We start from the raw sequence: 18,902 nt of genomic DNA, 5'->3' as shown, positions 1-18,902 counted from the left end.
CTCCCTGGAGAGTAAAGGTGGGCGCAATAGAGTACTATAGTGCAAGTGCTTCCAGGCTGGCTGGTAAACGGACCCGCTGCCAGGGGCGGCTAGTCTGCCTTGATTTCAATCCAGGAACCATTTAAGAGTCAACGGCTACCAGTCAAGTCGGACCATCTATCAATAGTGTGGGATAGCAGAGAGTCGGATCGGAGTCTCACAGGCATCCTTGGCGGTCGAGGAGTGATGAGTTGTGCGACCAGCGCGTGTTCCTTATTTAAGCCGCGCGCGCACCTCTGACGCAACGGTCTCAAAAGGGGGTTCTCAGCTCTTAGGTTGCATGTTCGGCTGCATCCAATTCGACCTCTCCGTGTCTGTCTAGCATCATCCCGAATCTTATCGGAGCAGTCCTCCGGTCAAGTTAATATTGCAAAGCAGTCCTCCTCTTCTGCCCAGCTCAGTCCTCGGCCTTCTGTGACCCTTGGAGCCTTATCAATTGCCGACAGGTATTCGGGCGGGTCAGCCTTGGACAACTCATTAGCAGTGCAGAGGTTCATCAGCAGCAACTGTACTATTTGATTTCCTATCATCATTATTGATCATCATCTTATATCCTTATCTTCTCTCTCCATCAATCTATTGAGCTGGTAGCTTATCGTAGACAACATGAAGCTCTCAATAGCTCTCGCACTCGGTGCAACGGCTTCGACGGGGGTGTTGGCTGCCGTGGTACCGCAGCAAGAACCGCTGATAACCCCTCAAGATCCCCCCACTCATCACCATCAGGAGAAGTTCTTGATCGAGCTGGCTCCCTATCAGACGAGATGGGTGACTGAGGAAGAGAAGTGGGACCTGAAACTGGTATAGCAACATGCCCCGTTTCGTTATTGTCAAGATAGCACATCTTACTAATATCTCGTGGGATGCTCCTTAGGACGGCGTTAACTTCATCGATATTACTGAAGAGCGAAACACCGGGTTCTACCCGACATTGCACGCCGGTAGCTATGTTCACTATCCGTCCACGATGAAGCATGCAGAGAAGGTGGTCCCCCTTCTGCGGGGTCTCTCCAAGGATAACATGGAGCAAAATCTCAACAAGTTCACCTCCTTTCACACTCGCTACTACAGGTCGTCCACTGGTATTGGGTCTGCAAAGTGGCTATATAGTAGGGTTTCCGATGTCATAGAGCAGTCAGGTGCAGCAAAGTACGGCGCGACTGTGGAGCAGTTTGCTCACTCATGGGGCCAATTCAGTATCATTGCTCGCATCCCTGGCCAGACCAACAAAACTGTCGTCCTGGGTGCCCATCAGGACAGCATCAATCTGTTCCTTCCCTCTATCCTAGCGGCACCTGGTGCCGATGATGACGGAAGTGGAACCGTGACCATCCTCGAAGCTTTGCGTGGTCTGCTGCAGTCAGACGCCATTGTTTGGGGCAACGCTTCCAACACAATCGAATTCCACTGGTACTCGGCAGAGGAAGGTGGCATGCTTGGTTCGCAGGCCATCTTCTCTCAATACAAGAGGGATAAGCGAGATATCAAGGCGATGCTTCAACAGGATATGACTGGCTATACTCAGGGAGCTCTGGACGCCGGTCGTCAAGAAGCCATCGGGATTATGGTTGACTACGTTGATGAGGGACTGACTCAATTCCTCAAAGATGTCACTACTGAGGTACGTTCTCTCTCACCTCTCTTCTGTTGAAGACATATGACTAACGATTTCTGTCAAAGTATTGTGGTATTGGCTACATCGAAACCAGATGTGGCTACGCCTGCTCGGACCACACATCCGCAAGCAAATATGGCTATCCCGCAGCTATGGCGACGGAGTCCGAAATGGAGAACAGCAACAAGAGGATCCACACGACTGATGACAGCATCCGGTATCTAAGCTTCGATCATATGCTGGAGCATGCGAGGTTGACCCTTGGCTTCGCTTACGAGCTGGCTTTTGCTCCATTCTAATGTCCTTCATGAATTTACGTTATTACGGGACCGAGCAGATAATTATGGCTAAGTAGTGAGGCTCATATGTTCAGGTTCCTGATGCGGATTTAATTGTGGCATTGAATGAGGTTACAGAGCAAACCAATTCACCATTCTGTAATGGATTAGATGTCTGAAGTCAAGTGTCTGCAAGGGACCCTGCCTATATATTACAGATTAATTGGATTGGTTTTGTTGATCCGAGAATAAGCCTGCGATTGGGCTTTCTATTATTAACATCCTACTTTGTACCAGCAATAGACTCATACATTGACTCCGAACAAACAAAATACCGGTGACTCTTATGGGTGGCGTGATGATAGTCTGCAGAATGGCCCGATAAGATAAACGAAGGAGATCCGACTATACTCGATTAAGTCACACTAGCCTGAAACAGAAAGACGGTCACTCCGCCGGGGCGATCACTTCCACTGGCTTCATGTTCGAGTCATTCCTGCTTTTGTTTCCTCCTTGTTACCACTACTTTTGCCCCTTCAGAACAGATCCTGACACGAGAAATTTCGCTCTTTAGACTATCTAATTTTTACATATCTTTGCTTTGACTGAATTGGCAAAACTTCGCCGGTCGCTCCTATCTATCGCCTACGTCACCAGCGGTGCCCCTCCAAGGAAGACCCCACCATCAGACCTTGGATCCGATATTAGTCGGTGTGTGATCTCGGAAGACGTTGCAACATCTTCTCCGAATCTCCAAGTATCGTTGATTTCGAGACGACTGAAAAGAACGCTTAATTGAGGCGAACTGCATCCCAGAGATCTCAGCGTAAAGGATCCTGGCTAGATACCCATCTGAAAACTCAAATTGTTATCGAGTGGTACGGTACATACGGCTACCATGGGATCCACCAACCCCTACGCAAAGGAACTTCAGATCGCCTGTCTCACAGTCCAGAGAGCCACGCTCCTGACGAAAAAGCTATTGGAAGCTGTGGACAAGGGGTCTTTCGACAAGAATGACGCCACCCCAGTGACAATTGCTGATTTTGCTGCACAGGCATTGATCATCGCTGCCATTCACCGTGCGTTCCCCGACGATGAGTTCGTCGGCGAAGAGAGCTCAGATGCTCTTCGATCAGATCCTGCTCTTCTTGACAGGACTTGGGAGCTGGTCTCCTCTACCCGCCTGTCGGACGAAGAAAGCGATGCACTGCTTTACGCTCCGAGCAGCAAGGAGGAAATGCTTGATTTGATCGACCTCGGTGCTCAGGGCAACTGTAGCAAGCAGAGCCGTGCCTGGGTTCTGGACCCCGTTGACGGCACAGCAACCTTCATTCAGGGTCAGCAGTACGCTGTTTGTCTGTCACTGGTGGAAAACGGCTACCAGAAGGTTGGCGTTTTGGGCTGTCCGAATATGAACCTAAAGACGGGTCGCCTACATGAAAACATCGTTGACCGAGATGGCTACGGGCATCAGGTATTCGCTGTCGCCGGACAAGGCGCATTTATTCGGCAAATGGGAACGGGAGCTCTCCTCCCCTCGCGCAAGATCGAGCCAAAGACGCAGATTACGGATCCTAAAGATCTCGATTTTGTGGATTGCGTGTCAGCAACATCATCCGACAGGAACATGCATGCCCGCCTTGCATCGCATTTGGGTGCACCTTGGCCGGCCTCGACAGATCTCTGGGCCGCGCAGCTGCGATACATCGCCATCGCAGTTGGGGGCTGTAATGTCATGATAAAAATTCCGCGTAACCCTTCTTATCGGTCGAAGATTTGGGATCATTCAGGCGGCATGTTGATTGCCGAAGAACTTGGTTGTACAGTTAGCGATCTGGCGGGTAATCCAGTCGACTGCAGCTTGGGCAGAACCCTGTCTGGTTGCTACGGGATGATCGTTGCACCTTCGTCCATCCACAGCCGGCTCGTGGAGGCAGTGAAACAGATCGTGTAAGACAAACGGTTAATCCGGGGTCTGGGTTGGCGGATGAGCTGTCTCAACAGTCCCTGCTTACGGTTTTTGCTTTTTCTTCGGAGCCACTAGTTTATTGCACCACCTAGTGTTTGATGAAAGAAAAAGGCTACGGACTAGTATGCCCTCGCTCTGCAGCTCCCAAGTGTATTGACAGGACGGTTCGTGCATGAGGGCCAGGATTACTTGTTATGCTGCCACAAGACAAACTACACACCCAGCCGTATTTGCGCGGACATGCATTTGAAAAGGGTACTCTTGCTGCACTTTGTCTGATCACTGGCGGAAGAGACCCTCGGCTGCATGCGCCAACAGGATCGTGCACTGATCGACAACGTGGGGACGGCGATCAATGACATGAGAGGACCATTAATGACGAGATGGCGAAGACGGAAGGAGGGCAGGAGCATGCAGTGCCTCTATAATGCGTTTTGTTTGCATGTGTACCACTGTTAGCGTTTTATCACGTCTTTGGATGTTGGATAGAGATCGATACCTTCTAGGATGATGTCATAGATACTAGTCGTCACCTCATTGTGCTGAACCAGGGAAGAGGCCCCCACATACCGTAGTTAGACCAGCTTCAAGCAATGAGCTAAGCAAAGAAGAACATCTGAGAGACGAGTAATACTACCCAACACGACATCCGGAAGCACAGCAGTCCCGTGATGGCTGAGAGACTGGCCAGTGAGAGACGCGAAAGGCTGTCAGGAGATCAGGCAATGCGGGGGAGCTGCCGTCTTCCTTCCAATGACATCCTCCAGTCTCCTTCAACTAAAGTACTTCTTCTGCTTCTGCTTCGTCGCTGCAAGTCCTTCACCTCTGCTGCGCTACGCAATATAACCGGATGTCCATCCCCTCTCCCCCGGTCAGGATCAGAGTTCGCTCTTCTTGATTCTAGGTCTCCCTCGCCCATTACCCTAACCATCCCTACCTCTTAATCCATAGCAGTCGCTATGTCAACCTGTGAGTTCCTCCCCCTTGATTCATAAGACACTCTCGCCTGCAATACACCGTTGTGACTGACCGTGAATTGTTCTAGATAATCCATTCGCTAGGCGAGAGTCTCACGACAGGTTCTCCCTTGGAACCTATCGCGTCCTCGTTCCCTTGTCGTGGCTGCTCGTCGTGGTCGTCGGCATCTACTACTCCTCCCATGCCCCCGACGTCAAGCACGGCCATACCATCTGGAAGCAAGCCAACAAGCACATTACTCCGTTTAGCTTGAGCACGGTTATTTCTGGTGTTTACTGGTAACTATATCCGTCATTTTTCATACGGCTGCTTCAATGATAGAGCTACCTACAATGCTCTATGTTTACCAACCTATTCTTACGCCCTGCTATTTAGGATCATAACGCTCCTGTCTCAAATCGGCTTTGTCTACCATCTTTTCTCCAATGACGCGGTGACGGCCACCGCCGCCGCCAATGTAGGGTCGCACTTCATCCTGAACAATCTGTTCATCTTTGCCTGGATTCTTCTGTGGACTCGCAATCATTTCTGGGGTTCAGAGATTATCCTGATCGCACACTTCCTGAACCAAAAGACGACCTACTGGCGGCATCGTACACTGCCACCTCTTGCGCATTTTGCCGCCGTCGCAGCGCCTTATGCCTGGACTCTGATCACGCTCTTCTGGAACGGAGCCGTTGCCGTGAACAGCAACAGCCTGCCAGCGAGGATCGTTGCTAATGTGTTCATCTGGGTGCTATTCGCAGTGGGTTCCACACACATCCTGTCTACCCAGGATGACATTCTGGGTTACAGTCTGAGTCTCTTGACGCTGGGTAAGTATCAGCACAAGGTTTTCTGAGAGAAGTGCCGTCGCAACGCTAACACAACTCTGCAGCATTGGCCGTCAAGCAGTTTGGCGTCAAGATCATCTCCCTGCAGTGGATCTTTGCCATTGTTATCTTTGCCGTCTTCTTCGCCGAGTCTCTCTATATCTCCTTGACGAAGTACTCAGGGCGCAACATCTTCTTCCGTAGGGCTGGACAGCCGGCGCCGGTGACCGATCGCGAGAGGGAGCCGTTGCTCAACGACTCGACCCAGCCAGCTCAAACTGCCTAGTTGAGAATAATAGCCAAACGCCGCTTCTGCGCTTTTCGGAAAGCAGGCGGTTTTGCATACAGAGGATATCGCTGAAACGTGAGTCAGTCGAAGTTAATTTCAGAGTCTCTTTTCGGGTCTTAGTGGGGGTTGTCCATCAATAATTTGTTGTGCTCGGATAGTGCTGCAACTAATTTACTGCTGTAAGACTGGAGGATTTATGTTTGTTTTATTTAATTACAGAAAGTCGACGGATGGACTATAAAATTGTTGATGTATTACGGCGGCGATGATCTTGTGAATTCGATGGACAGATTATTAATGTGGTTGGGAAAATGATTTGTCTCTACTCTGATCATCAGCATTCTATATTTATCATCATGATCAAGCTACAAGTGAGCCACAGCTAATAGTAAATACATCGTATCCGGGGATGCGAAAGTTGAAATGGGCTGGACTGTTGTTTACGACCGAGTTCTCCACAGCAGATGGGGTTATATATCGCTGCTAATTGTAAATCTGCACTAAACATGGACTGTGATCAAAGGAATATATTGCGTCTCAAGACCGTGCAGCGCTCCTTGAACCCGCACGGACCGCAAATCAAAGCCAAGCTCCACGGTTCGACAGTAGAAAATGCAGTTGGCGAGGGGGTGATGGTGGTGGTGCCTGAGGAAGCGGGCGGGATCTCAGCCGTGGAAACAAACCACACGAGGAAATGGCCAGAAAGTGGAAGTAAGGACCAGAACTGAATATCCGGAACATCGCCAGGAACCAGACACCCACCATGACAAACAGAGCCAATGACCATTCAGAATGGGAGTCCTCATCTCTCCTAGCACGATCACTCGATCCATGCGATGTCTCTCAGCTGCAAGGATGGTCGCCCCGCTCGCTCCTCCCAAGCTTCCGTTGCCCTGGTGATATCCACGCTCTCCAGGCGCTGCTCTTCGTCAGCGCAGTCTGATTACGACGGCAGTTTAGGCGCCCGTATCCAAGGTGATTTTCTTAAGAAGTGCCTGGGGCGGAACTGATCGGATCTGTTTGACTCTATCAACCTGCCATCCTTCAGTATTTGACGCTCTGTGTGTGCGTTTGTGGTGTGGATTGGAACACAACCTTTGTTTATAAGGAAGCTCGAATTTCGCATCCGAGGTTCTACTCGATTTCTTCAAACCGTTATCCAATCGCTTGGTTGCCCCGATACATTCCTCTAGATCTCTGACATACTTTGGTTTGTTTACTGGTACTACCAGACAACCAACTGCCCCCTGTGGATAGTAAGTGGCATTCCCCATCAACCCCCGGATCTGGAATTGTCTGGGCAATGCAGATGTGCTAACCGTGGAACCCATTACCTTTAGGAATCCATAGACCACTACTATCTACGTCCCTTGAGTTGAGGTCATCGTAACCGCTGGGGCCGTAACCACACAGATACCTGAGAAATCGTTTTGTGCCACCACTACGTTTGATCCTCGGATACTATGCGCGATTGAGTTACGAGCAGATAAACATGAACAACTCGTCGCGGATGTACGTGCCGGCGCATAACCAGGAAGAGGAGCCGCCGGCATATGATACGTACGGAGACCCATACTATGCCGAACATGATTCTCCTCCGGCAGCATCCCGTGCGCATGGAGCTACTATGCGATTGCTGCCCACCAGCACGATTGTAGAAAGTGATTTGAGTGCCGACACGGGAGTTAGCTCAGAGTACCACTATGGGGATCCTTTTGTCGATGACGGAGAGTAAGTAGTAGCCTTTCTTTTTTCCATTCCCCTAAATCACACTGAGCCATAGCTTCTGGCATTCCGATGACCTTGTTTGGTATCTGCCCTCCGGCGTGGAGCTCCATACCATCTCTCCCCTTGTTGACATGGTCAATGCTGTTAAAACCGCTGTCTGGGGAAAGCTCAAGTCTGGTGACTGAGAAATACTCAGTCAGTTTGCATGCCGTGATTTTCCTGGCCAACACTGTCTCCGCTTTTTTGCGTATATCTGGGATGTCTATGGACATCCGGGACAACTACTTTCAATATGATATACGAAATGATGGTTATGAAGCGGTCTGCTAACTCGCGTGCTCAAAACAACCGCAGAAGTGAACGCCAGCGATACTATCCCTATGAGCCAACCGAGTCTCCTTCCCGGCCTGTATCGAGTCTGGGAAATGTACCAACCATCCCCCCGCCAGCAGCATCAACGGTAGATGTCCCACACTATACCTCTCGTCCGGGTTCTCCCACACGGCCTTGGTCGCCTAACCGTGTCGGGAACTGGGCCCGACCTCCAGCTCCCCCCTCGGTCGCAAGCTCGCAATATGAACGTGCAGATCTGAATGGTAGTCCACGCCCGGGCACTCCCAGTTCAAGATATGGGGGAAGCCCTCGCCGTCCGTTGCCCCCTGCACCACTTTTCTCCGCCCCTGGTGGACACGATGCGAACATCCCGATTAATGACGCGGGCGACGATGATGTCTTTGGTGGTGGTGGGCGAACAATCGACCCTAGAGCCGACAACAGAGCCAGCATGCAGTCTTTTATGAGCGAGTCTACGATTATTACAGATGAGAAGGATGCCATGTCGAAAGTCGACTTGGACGAAGAAATGGAAGAAACAGATGAGATGGTTGACCCGAACATACATTATGGTCCGGCCCCCGAAAAGCAGAGCCGCCGAGGTGTTCGCGAGGCTCAGATGTCCACGAAGGAAGTCCAACTGATCAACGGTGAACTGATCTTGGAGTGCAAGATCCCAACTATCTTGCACTCCTTCTTGCCTCGTCGGGATGACCGAGAATTCACCCATATGCGGTACACTGCGGTTACCTGTGACCCCGATGACTTCACGCAGCGAGGCTACAAGTTGCGCCAACAGATTGGCAGCACTATGCGTGAGACTGAGCTGTTGATTTGTATCACGATGTATAACGAGGATGAGATTGGCTTCACTCGGACTATGCATGGTGTGATGCAGAATATTACCCATCTCTGCTCGCGATCCAAGTCCCGTACTTGGGGTAAGGATGGTTGGAAGAAGATTGTGGTCTGCATCATTGCCGACGGTCGTAAGAAGGTGCATCCGCGGACCCTCAATGCTTTGGCGGCTTTGGGTGTGTACCAGGAAGGTATCGCCAAGAACGTCGTCAACCAGAAGCAGGTCAACGCACACGTCTACGAATACACGACGCAAGTGTCGCTCGATCCCGATTTGAAGTTTAAGGGTGCTGAGAAGGGCATTATGCCGTGCCAGGTGCTCTTCTGTTTGAAGGAGCACAACAAGAAGAAATTGAACTCACACCGTTGGTTCTTCAATGCTTTTGGCCGAGCACTACAGCCGAACATTTGCATCCTGCTGGATGTGGGTACCAAGCCTGCGCCTACCGCACTCTATCACCTCTGGAAAGCGTTCGACCAGAACTCGAACGTCGCTGGAGCGGCTGGTGAAATTAAGGCTGGTAAAGGCAAGGGTATGCTGGGTCTTCTGAACCCACTGGTTGCCAGTCAGAACTTTGAATATAAGATGTCCAACATCTTGGACAAGCCGTTGGAATCGGTCTTCGGATACATTACTGTGCTTCCCGGAGCGCTCAGTGCGTATCGGTTCTTCGCACTGCAAAACGACGCAGAGGGAAATGGCCCTCTGAACCAGTATTTTAAGGGAGAAACACTACATGGACAAGATGCAGATGTGTTCACTGCCAACATGTACTTGGCAGAAGATCGTATTCTCTGCTGGGAGTTGGTTGCCAAGAGGGAAGAGCGCTGGGTCTTGAAGTTCGTGAAGAGTGCTGTTGGTGAAACCGACGTGCCAGGTAAGCCATGAAGACGAGCGAGAGATGTAACTCCTCTAACAAAATTGCTAGATTCCATTCCCGAGTTCATCTCACAGAGAAGACGTTGGCTGAACGGTGCATTCTTCGCGGCCGTGTACTCTATCGTCAATGGCAAGCAACTTTGGAAAACGGACCACTCGCTACCTCGGAAGATTCTCCTCCAGATCGAGGGTGCCTATCAATTCATGCAGTTGATCTTCACGTACTTTGGCTTGGTATGTCTTATGATACCCAGCTATCCGAGAAAACCTCGCTGACATTCAACTCACCTCTAGGCAAACTTCTACCTGGTATTCTACTTCATCGCTGGCTCACTTACCGACGACAAAATCGATCCGTTTGGTCACCATATCGGCAAATACATATTCGTGATTTTGAGATACGCCTGTATTCTGGTCATGTGTCTGCAGTTCATCATTTCTATGGGTAATCGACCGCAAGGGTGAGTAATCCATACCAGGACAGTTCATGAATAGCTAGCTAACCTCAACCCTTGCAGTGCCAAAAAGCTATACTTGTCCGGCATCATCGTCTACTCAATCATCATGTTCTACACGATCTTCTGCACCATGTACCTAGTGGTGATCGAAATTCTAGCACGAACGGGCGTTGATACCGATCTCGAAGTGAGCGATGGCCTCTTCGTCAACATCGTCATGTCCCTCTTGTCAACAGTGGGCTTATACTTCTACGCCTCCTTTCTCTACCTCGACCCCTGGCACATGTTCACCTCCTCAGCAGCCTACTTCATCATGTTACCCAGCTACATCTGCACCCTCCAAGTCTACGCCTTCTGCAACACGCACGATGTCTCCTGGGGAACAAAAGGTGACAACGTCCTGAACATGGATCTGGGAGCGGCGCGCGTCATCAACGGTACCACAGTCCAAATCGAAATGCCCTCCGAACAACTCGACATTGACAGCGGCTACGACGCCGCGCTCCGCAACCTCCGCGACCGCGTCGAAGTCCCCGAGACCCCCATCACCGAGAGCCAAATGCAAGAAGACTACTACCGCGCTGTCCGCACATACATGGTCTCCATCTGGATGGTAGCCAACGTCGTCCTGGCCATGGCCATCTCCGAAGTCTACGGTCCCGACGCAGGCGGTACGAACGTCTACCTCGCCATCATCCTGTGGTCCGTGGTAGTGTTGGCCCTTATTCGTGTCATTGGATCCACTACGTATGCGATCTTGCTTGTCGTGCAGAAGATCGTCGAGGGGAAGACCAAATTCGATGCAGGCAATTTGGCCAATATGAGCCATGTTTCTGGCTCGAGCGGTGGGAGGAGTAGTACTGCGCTGAAGTATGGTGGCGGAGTCAGTTTCAAGGACAAATTTGCTGAGACAAAGTGGTCTGCGAAGAGAGTGGCAGGTAAGGCTATGTTTTGGAGGAAGTGATGATCTATTTTATCTCTCGGTATACCCCTCTATATTCTATCTCATTGATTCCAGCTCTGGCTTCCTTGCTGGCGGTGAGATAGATTTGTTTGGTTTTCTTTTTTATGTTTCCTTTTCTTTTTCTTACGACCTTATTGATGATGGATGATTGGGATTTTCATGTATGTATTTATGTTTCGTTATGATTGATGGATATAATGGATTGTAAATGATCGATCGATTCATGAATGATATCGGATTTCACTTCAACTTATATATATCTCTCTCACTCATCGTAGCTTAACTCAGAGCATAGATCTAGTAGTAGTACTCTGCTCTGCTCCACCCTTCAAGATCCCATCGACCAAAGCACCAGCAGCTAGAGTCTCCTCATCCTTGAAATGCTTTCCAACCAACTGCAACGCAATAGGCGCACCTTCGTACCGTTTCGGACCGGTATACTTACTCCATTCGCGCTGATCAACTTCGTCTCGAGGCTTATACGTCTTATGCTCGGTGGTCAATTGATCCAGCTGTGCATCCACGCTCAACCCAGATGGGAATACCACGGCCGGCTGGTCGAGAATGTTCCACACCGCGGTGTAGTTCCAGTAGTGGGATTCGCCGAGAACGGAGGCGACGCCCGCGTATACGGGACAGAGGATGAAGTCCACGCCTCGGGATTTCATTAACGCGTGGTATTCGTCTCTGTATATGTCTCGCTGGACATTGAGGGTCCAGGATTCGGCCATAGTCAGGGGGGTGGGGCTGCTGTAGTCGAAGGCCCAGGCTGTTAAGGGGAGGATTGGTTCGCCTGTTTGGGCGATGAGTTTGCGCTGGCTGAGGGCGCCGTCGGGGAAGTACATTGCCGACTGGGGTGGGGGTTGTGGTTAGTTTGGAGGAGGTATGTTAGATGGGGTTGGGGTGTGACGTACGATGATGTCCCAGCCATGCTTGTGCTTATATGGTTCCCAATCGATGACTTTGATGCCGGCGGCTTGGAGCTTGGATTTGGCGTGGTTGAGGGCCCGGGTTATTGGGGGGTGAGGGCGGACGACGCTGGTGTTTGTTAGGGTACTGTATGCGTTGGTGTGGCTGTTGGCTGGCTTACCCATCGTCCCACATGATGGCTACGGTCATGTTTTTGGTGGGGTTGGCTCTTTTCCATGGGACGGGGACTAAGGACGTCTCGATATCCCATGGCTCTTGGTCGAGGATGGCCTGCTGGAAGATGTCGATGTCTTCCACGCTCTGGCTGGCGAGAGGTCCGATTACGCCGCGGATGGATTCGTGGCCTTCCTTGGGTGCCTTTGCACCTGATAATGGGTTGCGAAGGGCTGTTGGACGGAATCCATACGAGCCACAGAATGCAGCGGGGCATCGGATTGAGCCTCCAATGTCTGTGCCGATACCTAGGGGAGCGCATTTGAAGCCGGTCGAAGCGCCTTCACCACCTGAGGAACCACCGGCACTGAGCGTGCGGTTGTAAGGGTTTAGCGTCGTTCCGGTGAGGTTATTGCTGCAACAGAGGTGCTTTATGTGTTGATTAGCTATGCAAGGTCCTTGTCTGCAAGGTAGGAATGTAGCTGTACCATGAGAGATTGTGGCTGGTTGGTTCGTACGTGGAAGACGGCGCCTGCCTTCTCGAGGCATTGTATGATGAGGGCGTCTTCTGTTGCAATATCGTCCACCCTGGTGCTATCAGTTTCTGGGTTTGATACTGTATCTGAAGGAGGGAAAAGTCATACCAGGCTACATAGCCGGCATTACACGTATGGCCCTTGACCCCAACATGCTCTTTGACGCTTATCGGGACACCATGCTGCGCGTTATTAGTTTATGGATTGTACGGTACCGCTGATAAGGATGTCCCACCAAAGGCCCAACTAGCTTTCCGGTCCGCCTGTAATACTCATCTAGTTCCTTGGCTCGCCCGATTGCTCGGTCGGTTAGGAACTCTGTAGCAAAGTTAAGCTGATAACAAGTATTAGTCGCACAGAAACCTGAACAAGAATATAGTTAAGCATTACCAGTTGATGGCCCAATACGGCTCGCTTGAGAAAAGCCACTACCACCTCCTCTGCCGTGAGCTTTCCAGCCCCCATGTTCTGCACTAGGGTTGCGGCAGACATGTCGGTTATACTGAGCTCTCTCGCCGAGAGAAGGCCGCTTTTGCGGGGAAAGTCCTCCAAATTTTTCAGGTCGGCCGAGGGTAGCTTATGTGCGGGGAGGAGCCATTGTTTGGGGATTGACTGTTGGAGAATGTCCTTGGCCTTTTGTGCCTGGAGCTCCCATGAGAGTGACATAGTGTACGATGCTCGCGAGCGCTTGATTCAGAATTGGGTGATAGAGGAGATGTGAGCAGCATGGGAAAGGTGGGGAGGGGAGTGCGCACAGTTTAAAACCGGCAGACAAAAGCACTAATGGTTTCCATGGCAAGGCAAATGAGGAGTTGGGACAGGTCTACATCTCGGAATCGGAATGCAGTCCAATCACGATCAATAGCCTGTATGCACCCAGCTGCGCTGCAGCTCCTAGCTCCAGGGAGGAGATACGCCTCGGGTGGAGATCCTCTTATCTATCTGGTCGCGAGCACTTGCCTATCAAGGGCCATGGCGCCTATCGGCAATTAGCAAATGAACGCTGAATGGAGCTCTTGTGCCGACCTTGCTTATCTGGAGTTATCACACTTTTAATCATTGGTAGTCAGTACCGGGGAAGACCTGCTAGGAATCATAGGTGGGCACAGAGAAACACAGCCGAAGGTTTAAACGACCAGGCGGAATATGTTCCGCATACTAGGTAGTTGGGGGCTAGAGATGGAGTTCACATCTCATCAGTAGCACATGGACCAACAACGAAGAAAACCAACAATCTTTCGAGTGGATAAGTGTGGATGAAGCGGAGGAAGGAAGAGAAGCATTCAGCGATGGGATATTAACAAACTAACTAGTAACAGCCAGGTCAGATGACCCAGCCTCCCCGTGACATTTGCCATCTTCATCTTTATTTTCATCTCCCTCTTCTTCTCTTTTCGTTTGTACTCCATACTTTCTTATTATCCCTATATCCAAATACCGTATGTCCTCTATCCACAACACGTCAATTCTTCACATAATGTCCCACATATCACCTGACACTTCTCAGACATTTCAATCTGCGAAACCCGCTCTGTTTCCACTGTCGGCCTTCCTACTGCGATCGTCTCCGGATGAGCCATCTCTGGCTGAATCGTGGTGGAATGGATCCCATATGCGTGGAAACATTCGTTGATGGTCTTACTCAATTTCAGGAAACTCGGCACTGAACAATCGGATACCATCACATGGACCGATGCGAGCGCCTTGTGCTGGTTCAGGCGCCAGATATGTAGCTCGTGGACCGATAGGACACCGGGAATCTGCCAAACCCCAAATTGTGAGAATTTACTCGATGAGTATAGCCTCGGTGTGGCCTACCTTCTCTAGATCATGCTTCACATCCTCAAGATCGACTCCATTAGGCGCGCTTTCTAGCAGGATGATCCCACATCGCCGCACTATTATTGGATTCAGTTTCTATCAATTAAACAACGTGAAAGGACATACCCAGTGGAATCGAAGACAGCATTATCATTATGGCTATTCCCATACTTGTGCCAGGATCCGCATAGTATCGTCCTCCATAGTGAGTGAACCATATGACCAAGGCCGCTGCCATCACCCCAAGGTTATTGGCCGCATCGCCAATAACATGGGTCAAGACCCCCAGCATCCCTAGGTCATGTCCGTGAGAGGCTGTTCGAGGCCCATGCGAAAGATGTTTATGGTTATCGTGCTACAGAGTAGAAGTCAGCCAGCTGAATGCTCTTATTCCTGCTAAAGTACTAACGTTCGGACTTCCTGGTCGTTCCGGTTCTGTAATGTCATCTGTTGTCGACACCGGAAGCTCTTCCAAAGCCACTGGACTAGGTTCATGTCCGTGATCATGATGGTGATGCTCTGTAAAACAGTTACCGAGGCCGCCTCATTAGCTGTTGAAGCCGGAATTACCATGGAGAAACGTGGCGCTGATAAGATTCAGGGTCAGTCCGATGGCTCCCATGATGAACATGAGCTTAGGATTCTCAACACCTGTTGCACATTAACCGGATGAAGTTGACAGGAGGACGGAGCACCAACGCTGGAGCGTGATGAATCGCTCAATGGACTGTAGGAAAATGCTTATCCCAAGCGCGAAGAGTAGGACGCCATTGAAGAAGGCGCCCAGCAACTGGGCTCGTTGCCAGCCAAAAGATAGGGCTTTCGGCGATTCGTCTGCTTCTGATACCTGGAGTGAACTCAGTACCTGCTGCACCTTTCTTGACCGTGCCGTAAACTACCTTGAGAGCAACGAGCGCGACAACAAACCCGACCAGGTCGTTCAACTAGATCCATAAGTGACCGCTTTGCAACAATGGGCCACACATACATAATGGAAAGCATCGGCCACCAAAGCAAGGGAATGTGTGTAAAAACCAACTACCGTACGGTCGCATCAGCCAGGCTTGCAATGAAGCAATCTGCAGAGGGATAGAGAGGAGCCAACCTGAGATCTCAGCCACAAAGAATGCCGAGGAGATGACAACTACCACCGTCAATCGCGTGGCGCGTGATATTTCGAGCACCATGATACCGAACTCCCTCAGATGAGAATGAGACAAAGCCCAGACGACCTTTTGCTGTAGAAGTACTCACGGCCAGGTGTGAGGCTACCGGCTTATTACCCCTTACATTAGAATGGGGCCGGGCTGGAATGCGATGAACTTTACAAACCAGGCTGGCCGAACATGTTGTGAGGGACCCTTTCTAGGGTGTCTATACCTAGGCAAACATGTTACTCTCAAGTCTCTATGCTGAGGGTGAAGGTCTAGACTGTTGTGCCATCCAGCTCCGACATGCTCACACCATTACCCATGTCACACATCATATGCAGCTGACGTAGCAATCTCGGCATTTTATTCCAATTGTAACTGCTGCTAGAGTTGATTCTCTCAGCTTCTCACTTACTGGGAGTTTACTACAAACCATGTTGTGACAAACATCAGGGACCGCTATTCATTATCTCATAAATACTTGTTGACCGACATTCTACTATGCAGCGATCTCATCCACCAAGCCATCTAACTCTCTCTGCCAGTTCCTGTGCCTCGAGATTTGCCAGATAAACTGGTCGATGAATCCCTTGCTCCCGCTACCAATATTGGACGATACTTGCAATAGCTGCGCAGGTGCGCCATGGGCAGTCACCACTCCATAGCTCTCCTTAACCTGACCATCCGAGGCATATTTGACCGCATCTAGGTTGATTTGCTTCCGGATGAAGTCCACCGCTTCGTTAACACCAGCAATAGGCTTTAAGTGTGCAAAAGACTCAGCAATCCAGTGCTTAGCGATGCCGTTCTTCGCCAGCACATCAACGTGTTTTCCACCGGGTACAAAAGTCGCGTCAAAGAGTGTGGAACGCATTCCTGGGAAGTGGTGATCGGGAACCACCTTCTCCCCTGATTCGGAGGTGACACCCTGGCGCTGGGATCCAATGGTGAATACAAATGCATTTTGCTTCTGCAAAGCGCTCTTCATGTCCCCGTATGAGTTGAGGTCGAAGCCATCCGCGATGAGGATGGCAACTCGACGAGTAGCAATCTGCGCGCTGTCAGAAAGGTAGTCGAACTGGCTCAAGCCTTTTGATGTTTTCCCATCGTTCTCCTTTGGTGCCTTGGTCGGCGTGTTGCCTCCGACATTCTTCGCAACAGTCTTCGCCAGCTGGAGATCAACGACAGCCAGTCGTTCTGAAAGACGCTTATACACGATCTCCTCATCACAATGGTCCAACTCGAAGGAGAATGCTTTGGAGACATGAAGCTTTTCTATGGGGCTGAGGGAGTTGTAGAACAGTTGGGCCTGGTTGAAATGCTCGCTGAATTTGTCTGACAGTGCACGTGCTTTCACGCCGCGCTGCTTCTCAGGGTAGGTCGCGAATCCCCCATGGGCTGGAGAGGATGGGGGATTCGCATCGAACCTATTAGGCCAATAGTTCACCTTGCCCTTTGTGATGCGGTGTCTCATCTGACCATCCCGGTTGACCAGACTCATGTACGGACATACGGGACGGTTGATTGGCAATTCTTGCCAGTTAGGGCCCAGGCGGGAGATTTGCGTATCGAAGTAGGAGAAGTTGCGGCCCACAAGAAGGGGATCGTCCGAGAAATCAATACCGGGCACGATATGGCTTGTGCAGAAAGCCACTTGCTCGGTTTGGGGGAAGTATTCGTCAACATTGCGATTCAGTTCCAGCTGTCCAATGTACTGGATTGGCACAAGCTCCTCCGGCCAGATCTTGGTTGCATCCTGGATATCGAACTCAAAGTCATCCTTCTTCTCCTCTGGAATTACTTGGATGCCGAACTTCCACCTGGGGTACTGGCCTGCCTCAATGGCATCCATCAGATCCTTCCGATGGAAATCCGGATCCTGACCTGCGATCTTCAGCGCTTCGTCCCAGACGAGAGAATGCACCCCGAGCTCCGGGGTGAAATGGAATTTGACAAAGTGCCTCTGCCCCTTGTCATTCACAAGACAGTAGGTATTGACACCGAAGCCTTGCATCATACGGTACGAACGAGGGATAGCACGATCCGACATGACCTAGCAAACCAATCAGCCAGCTGCCCATTCAGCAAATAAATCAAAATAAACCCACCCATTGCTGCATATGAGTCGTCTCCGAATGCATATACTGAAAATCCCAAAAGTTGTTATGCGCACTCTGTCCCTGGGGAATCTCATTATGAGGCTCCGGCTTGACCGAATGAATAACATCAGGAAACTTGATAGCATCCTGAATAAAAAAGACCGGGATATTATTCCCCACAATATCCCAATTCCCTTCAGCAGTATACATCTTCACAGCGAAGCCCCGAACATCCCGAACAGTATCCGCACTCCCCCGACTGCCCTGGACGGTGGAAAACCGCACAAAGACGGGCGTTTCGCGCTCCGTGTCATTCAAGACACCGGCTGAGGAGAGATCAGGAATGGCTTTATGGAGCTTGAAGGTTCCGAAGGCTCCAGCACCGCGGGCATGCACGACTCGTTCGGGGATCCGTTCGTGGTCGAAGCGCATGATCTGCACTGGTCAGTCGATACTCTAGCAGAGGACTGTATTATAAGAAAAGGATCATACCTTCTCCCTCGCAATCGGATCCTCCAACAACGAAGGACCATTATGCTGCGCATCAACGACGCGAAGCCAATGATCAGGATCCGAGATTTTGATCCCGTAATCGGTGGTCATGGGTTGGACGCCGGATAGTTGGATTGTGTCCCGGGCGAGATCATCTTGTTTGGTGGTCATGTTGAAGTGTTCGCTGGCCATGGTCAAGTATTGTCGCTCACACTGGTAGTAAGTATACAGTGATGAGAAATTTTCTTTTCAGAAGATAGTAGCCTGGGATACTATATACCTATATACCCATCCGCCCCAACCCGACCAATCTATTTCTAAGCACTTGTAATACTACAGTCGATCAGGGACTAGTCTGGACCGGAACCATGATATAACGCTGTCAATGGTCCACAGATTTGGTGTGAAGAGAAGAACTCATGATGTCAGTGATGTGCACTAGAGTCCACTCCCTGCATTGACAGTATCCATCGTAGAGGAGAATTGCCTATGCTTTTTGGCCAATGGCAATTGAAT

At 50.6% G+C, this 18,902-nt stretch overlaps 7 protein-coding genes across 7 annotated transcripts; 4 read left to right on the top strand and 3 right to left on the bottom strand.

Annotated features, from left to right (window-relative positions):
• Window positions 1-296: 296 nt before the first annotated feature.
• Window positions 297-2,414, top strand: lap1 (putative aminopeptidase). The gene is made up of 3 exons (XM_025629035.1): window positions 297-840; window positions 914-1,660; window positions 1,720-2,414. Exons 1-3 carry the CDS (start codon window positions 646-648, stop codon window positions 1,951-1,953), a joined length of 1,176 nt encoding a protein of 391 aa, XP_025480425.1. The 5' UTR covers window positions 297-645; the 3' UTR covers window positions 1,954-2,414.
• Window position 2,415: 1 nt separating this feature from the next.
• Window positions 2,416-4,003, top strand: BO87DRAFT_46077 (inositol monophosphatase family protein). Its single transcript, XM_025629036.1, has one exon. It carries the CDS (start codon window positions 2,831-2,833, stop codon window positions 3,887-3,889), a length of 1,059 nt encoding a protein of 352 aa, XP_025480424.1. The 5' UTR covers window positions 2,416-2,830; the 3' UTR covers window positions 3,890-4,003.
• A 686-nt stretch (window positions 4,004-4,689) lies between these two features.
• Window positions 4,690-6,407, top strand: BO87DRAFT_376254 (DUF1774 domain-containing protein). The gene is made up of 4 exons (XM_025623252.1): window positions 4,690-4,873; window positions 4,950-5,160; window positions 5,258-5,697; window positions 5,760-6,407. The coding sequence occupies exons 1-4, from the start codon at window positions 4,864-4,866 to the stop codon at window positions 5,978-5,980; spliced, it is 882 nt and encodes a 293-aa protein (XP_025480423.1). The 5' UTR covers window positions 4,690-4,863; the 3' UTR covers window positions 5,981-6,407.
• A 581-nt stretch (window positions 6,408-6,988) lies between these two features.
• chsB (chitin synthase class II) lies at window positions 6,989-11,391 on the top strand. Its single transcript, XM_025628895.1, has 6 exons — window positions 6,989-7,239; window positions 7,324-7,714; window positions 8,066-9,780; window positions 9,832-10,016; window positions 10,077-10,243; window positions 10,301-11,391. Exons 2-6 carry the CDS (start codon window positions 7,476-7,478, stop codon window positions 11,202-11,204), a joined length of 3,210 nt encoding a protein of 1,069 aa, XP_025480422.1. The 5' UTR covers window positions 6,989-7,239; window positions 7,324-7,475; the 3' UTR covers window positions 11,205-11,391.
• A 12-nt stretch (window positions 11,392-11,403) lies between these two features.
• Window positions 11,404-13,659, bottom strand: BO87DRAFT_46021 (fatty-acid amide hydrolase). The gene is made up of 7 exons (XM_025629000.1): window positions 13,214-13,659; window positions 13,059-13,157; window positions 12,932-13,005; window positions 12,776-12,875; window positions 12,295-12,716; window positions 12,119-12,242; window positions 11,404-12,055 (listed from the first exon to the last, which is right to left on the bottom strand). Exons 1-7 carry the CDS (start codon window positions 13,487-13,489, stop codon window positions 11,489-11,491), a joined length of 1,662 nt encoding a protein of 553 aa, XP_025480421.1. The 5' UTR covers window positions 13,490-13,659; the 3' UTR covers window positions 11,404-11,488.
• Window positions 13,660-14,271: 612 nt separating this feature from the next.
• On the bottom strand, window positions 14,272-15,831 carry BO87DRAFT_307432 (putative di-, tri-valent inorganic cation transporter; the record flags this gene model as incomplete). Its single annotated transcript, XM_025619393.1, has 10 exons — window positions 14,272-14,583; window positions 14,642-14,721; window positions 14,771-14,999; window positions 15,050-15,079; window positions 15,105-15,163; window positions 15,215-15,295; window positions 15,344-15,491; window positions 15,544-15,588; window positions 15,633-15,682; window positions 15,750-15,831. The coding sequence occupies 10 exons, from the start codon at window positions 15,829-15,831 to the stop codon at window positions 14,272-14,274; spliced, it is 1,116 nt and encodes a 371-aa protein (XP_025480420.1).
• Window positions 15,832-16,280: 449 nt separating this feature from the next.
• Window positions 16,281-18,598, bottom strand: BO87DRAFT_358122 (spore-specific catalase CatA). Its single transcript, XM_025621446.1, has 3 exons — window positions 18,387-18,598; window positions 17,904-18,329; window positions 16,281-17,848 (listed from the first exon to the last, which is right to left on the bottom strand). Exons 1-3 carry the CDS (start codon window positions 18,576-18,578, stop codon window positions 16,295-16,297), a joined length of 2,172 nt encoding a protein of 723 aa, XP_025480419.1. The 5' UTR covers window positions 18,579-18,598; the 3' UTR covers window positions 16,281-16,294.
• Between the last annotated feature and the right edge of the window lie 304 nt (window positions 18,599-18,902).

Source organism: Aspergillus neoniger, assembly GCF_003184625.1.
Source record: "Aspergillus neoniger CBS 115656 unplaced genomic scaffold BO87scaffold_14, whole genome shotgun sequence".
Classification (NCBI taxonomy): Eukaryota; Fungi; Ascomycota; class Eurotiomycetes; order Eurotiales; family Aspergillaceae; genus Aspergillus; species Aspergillus neoniger.
The sequence above is the reverse complement of the archived record's forward strand: the minus strand, read 5'-3'. Positions and strand labels throughout refer to the sequence as shown.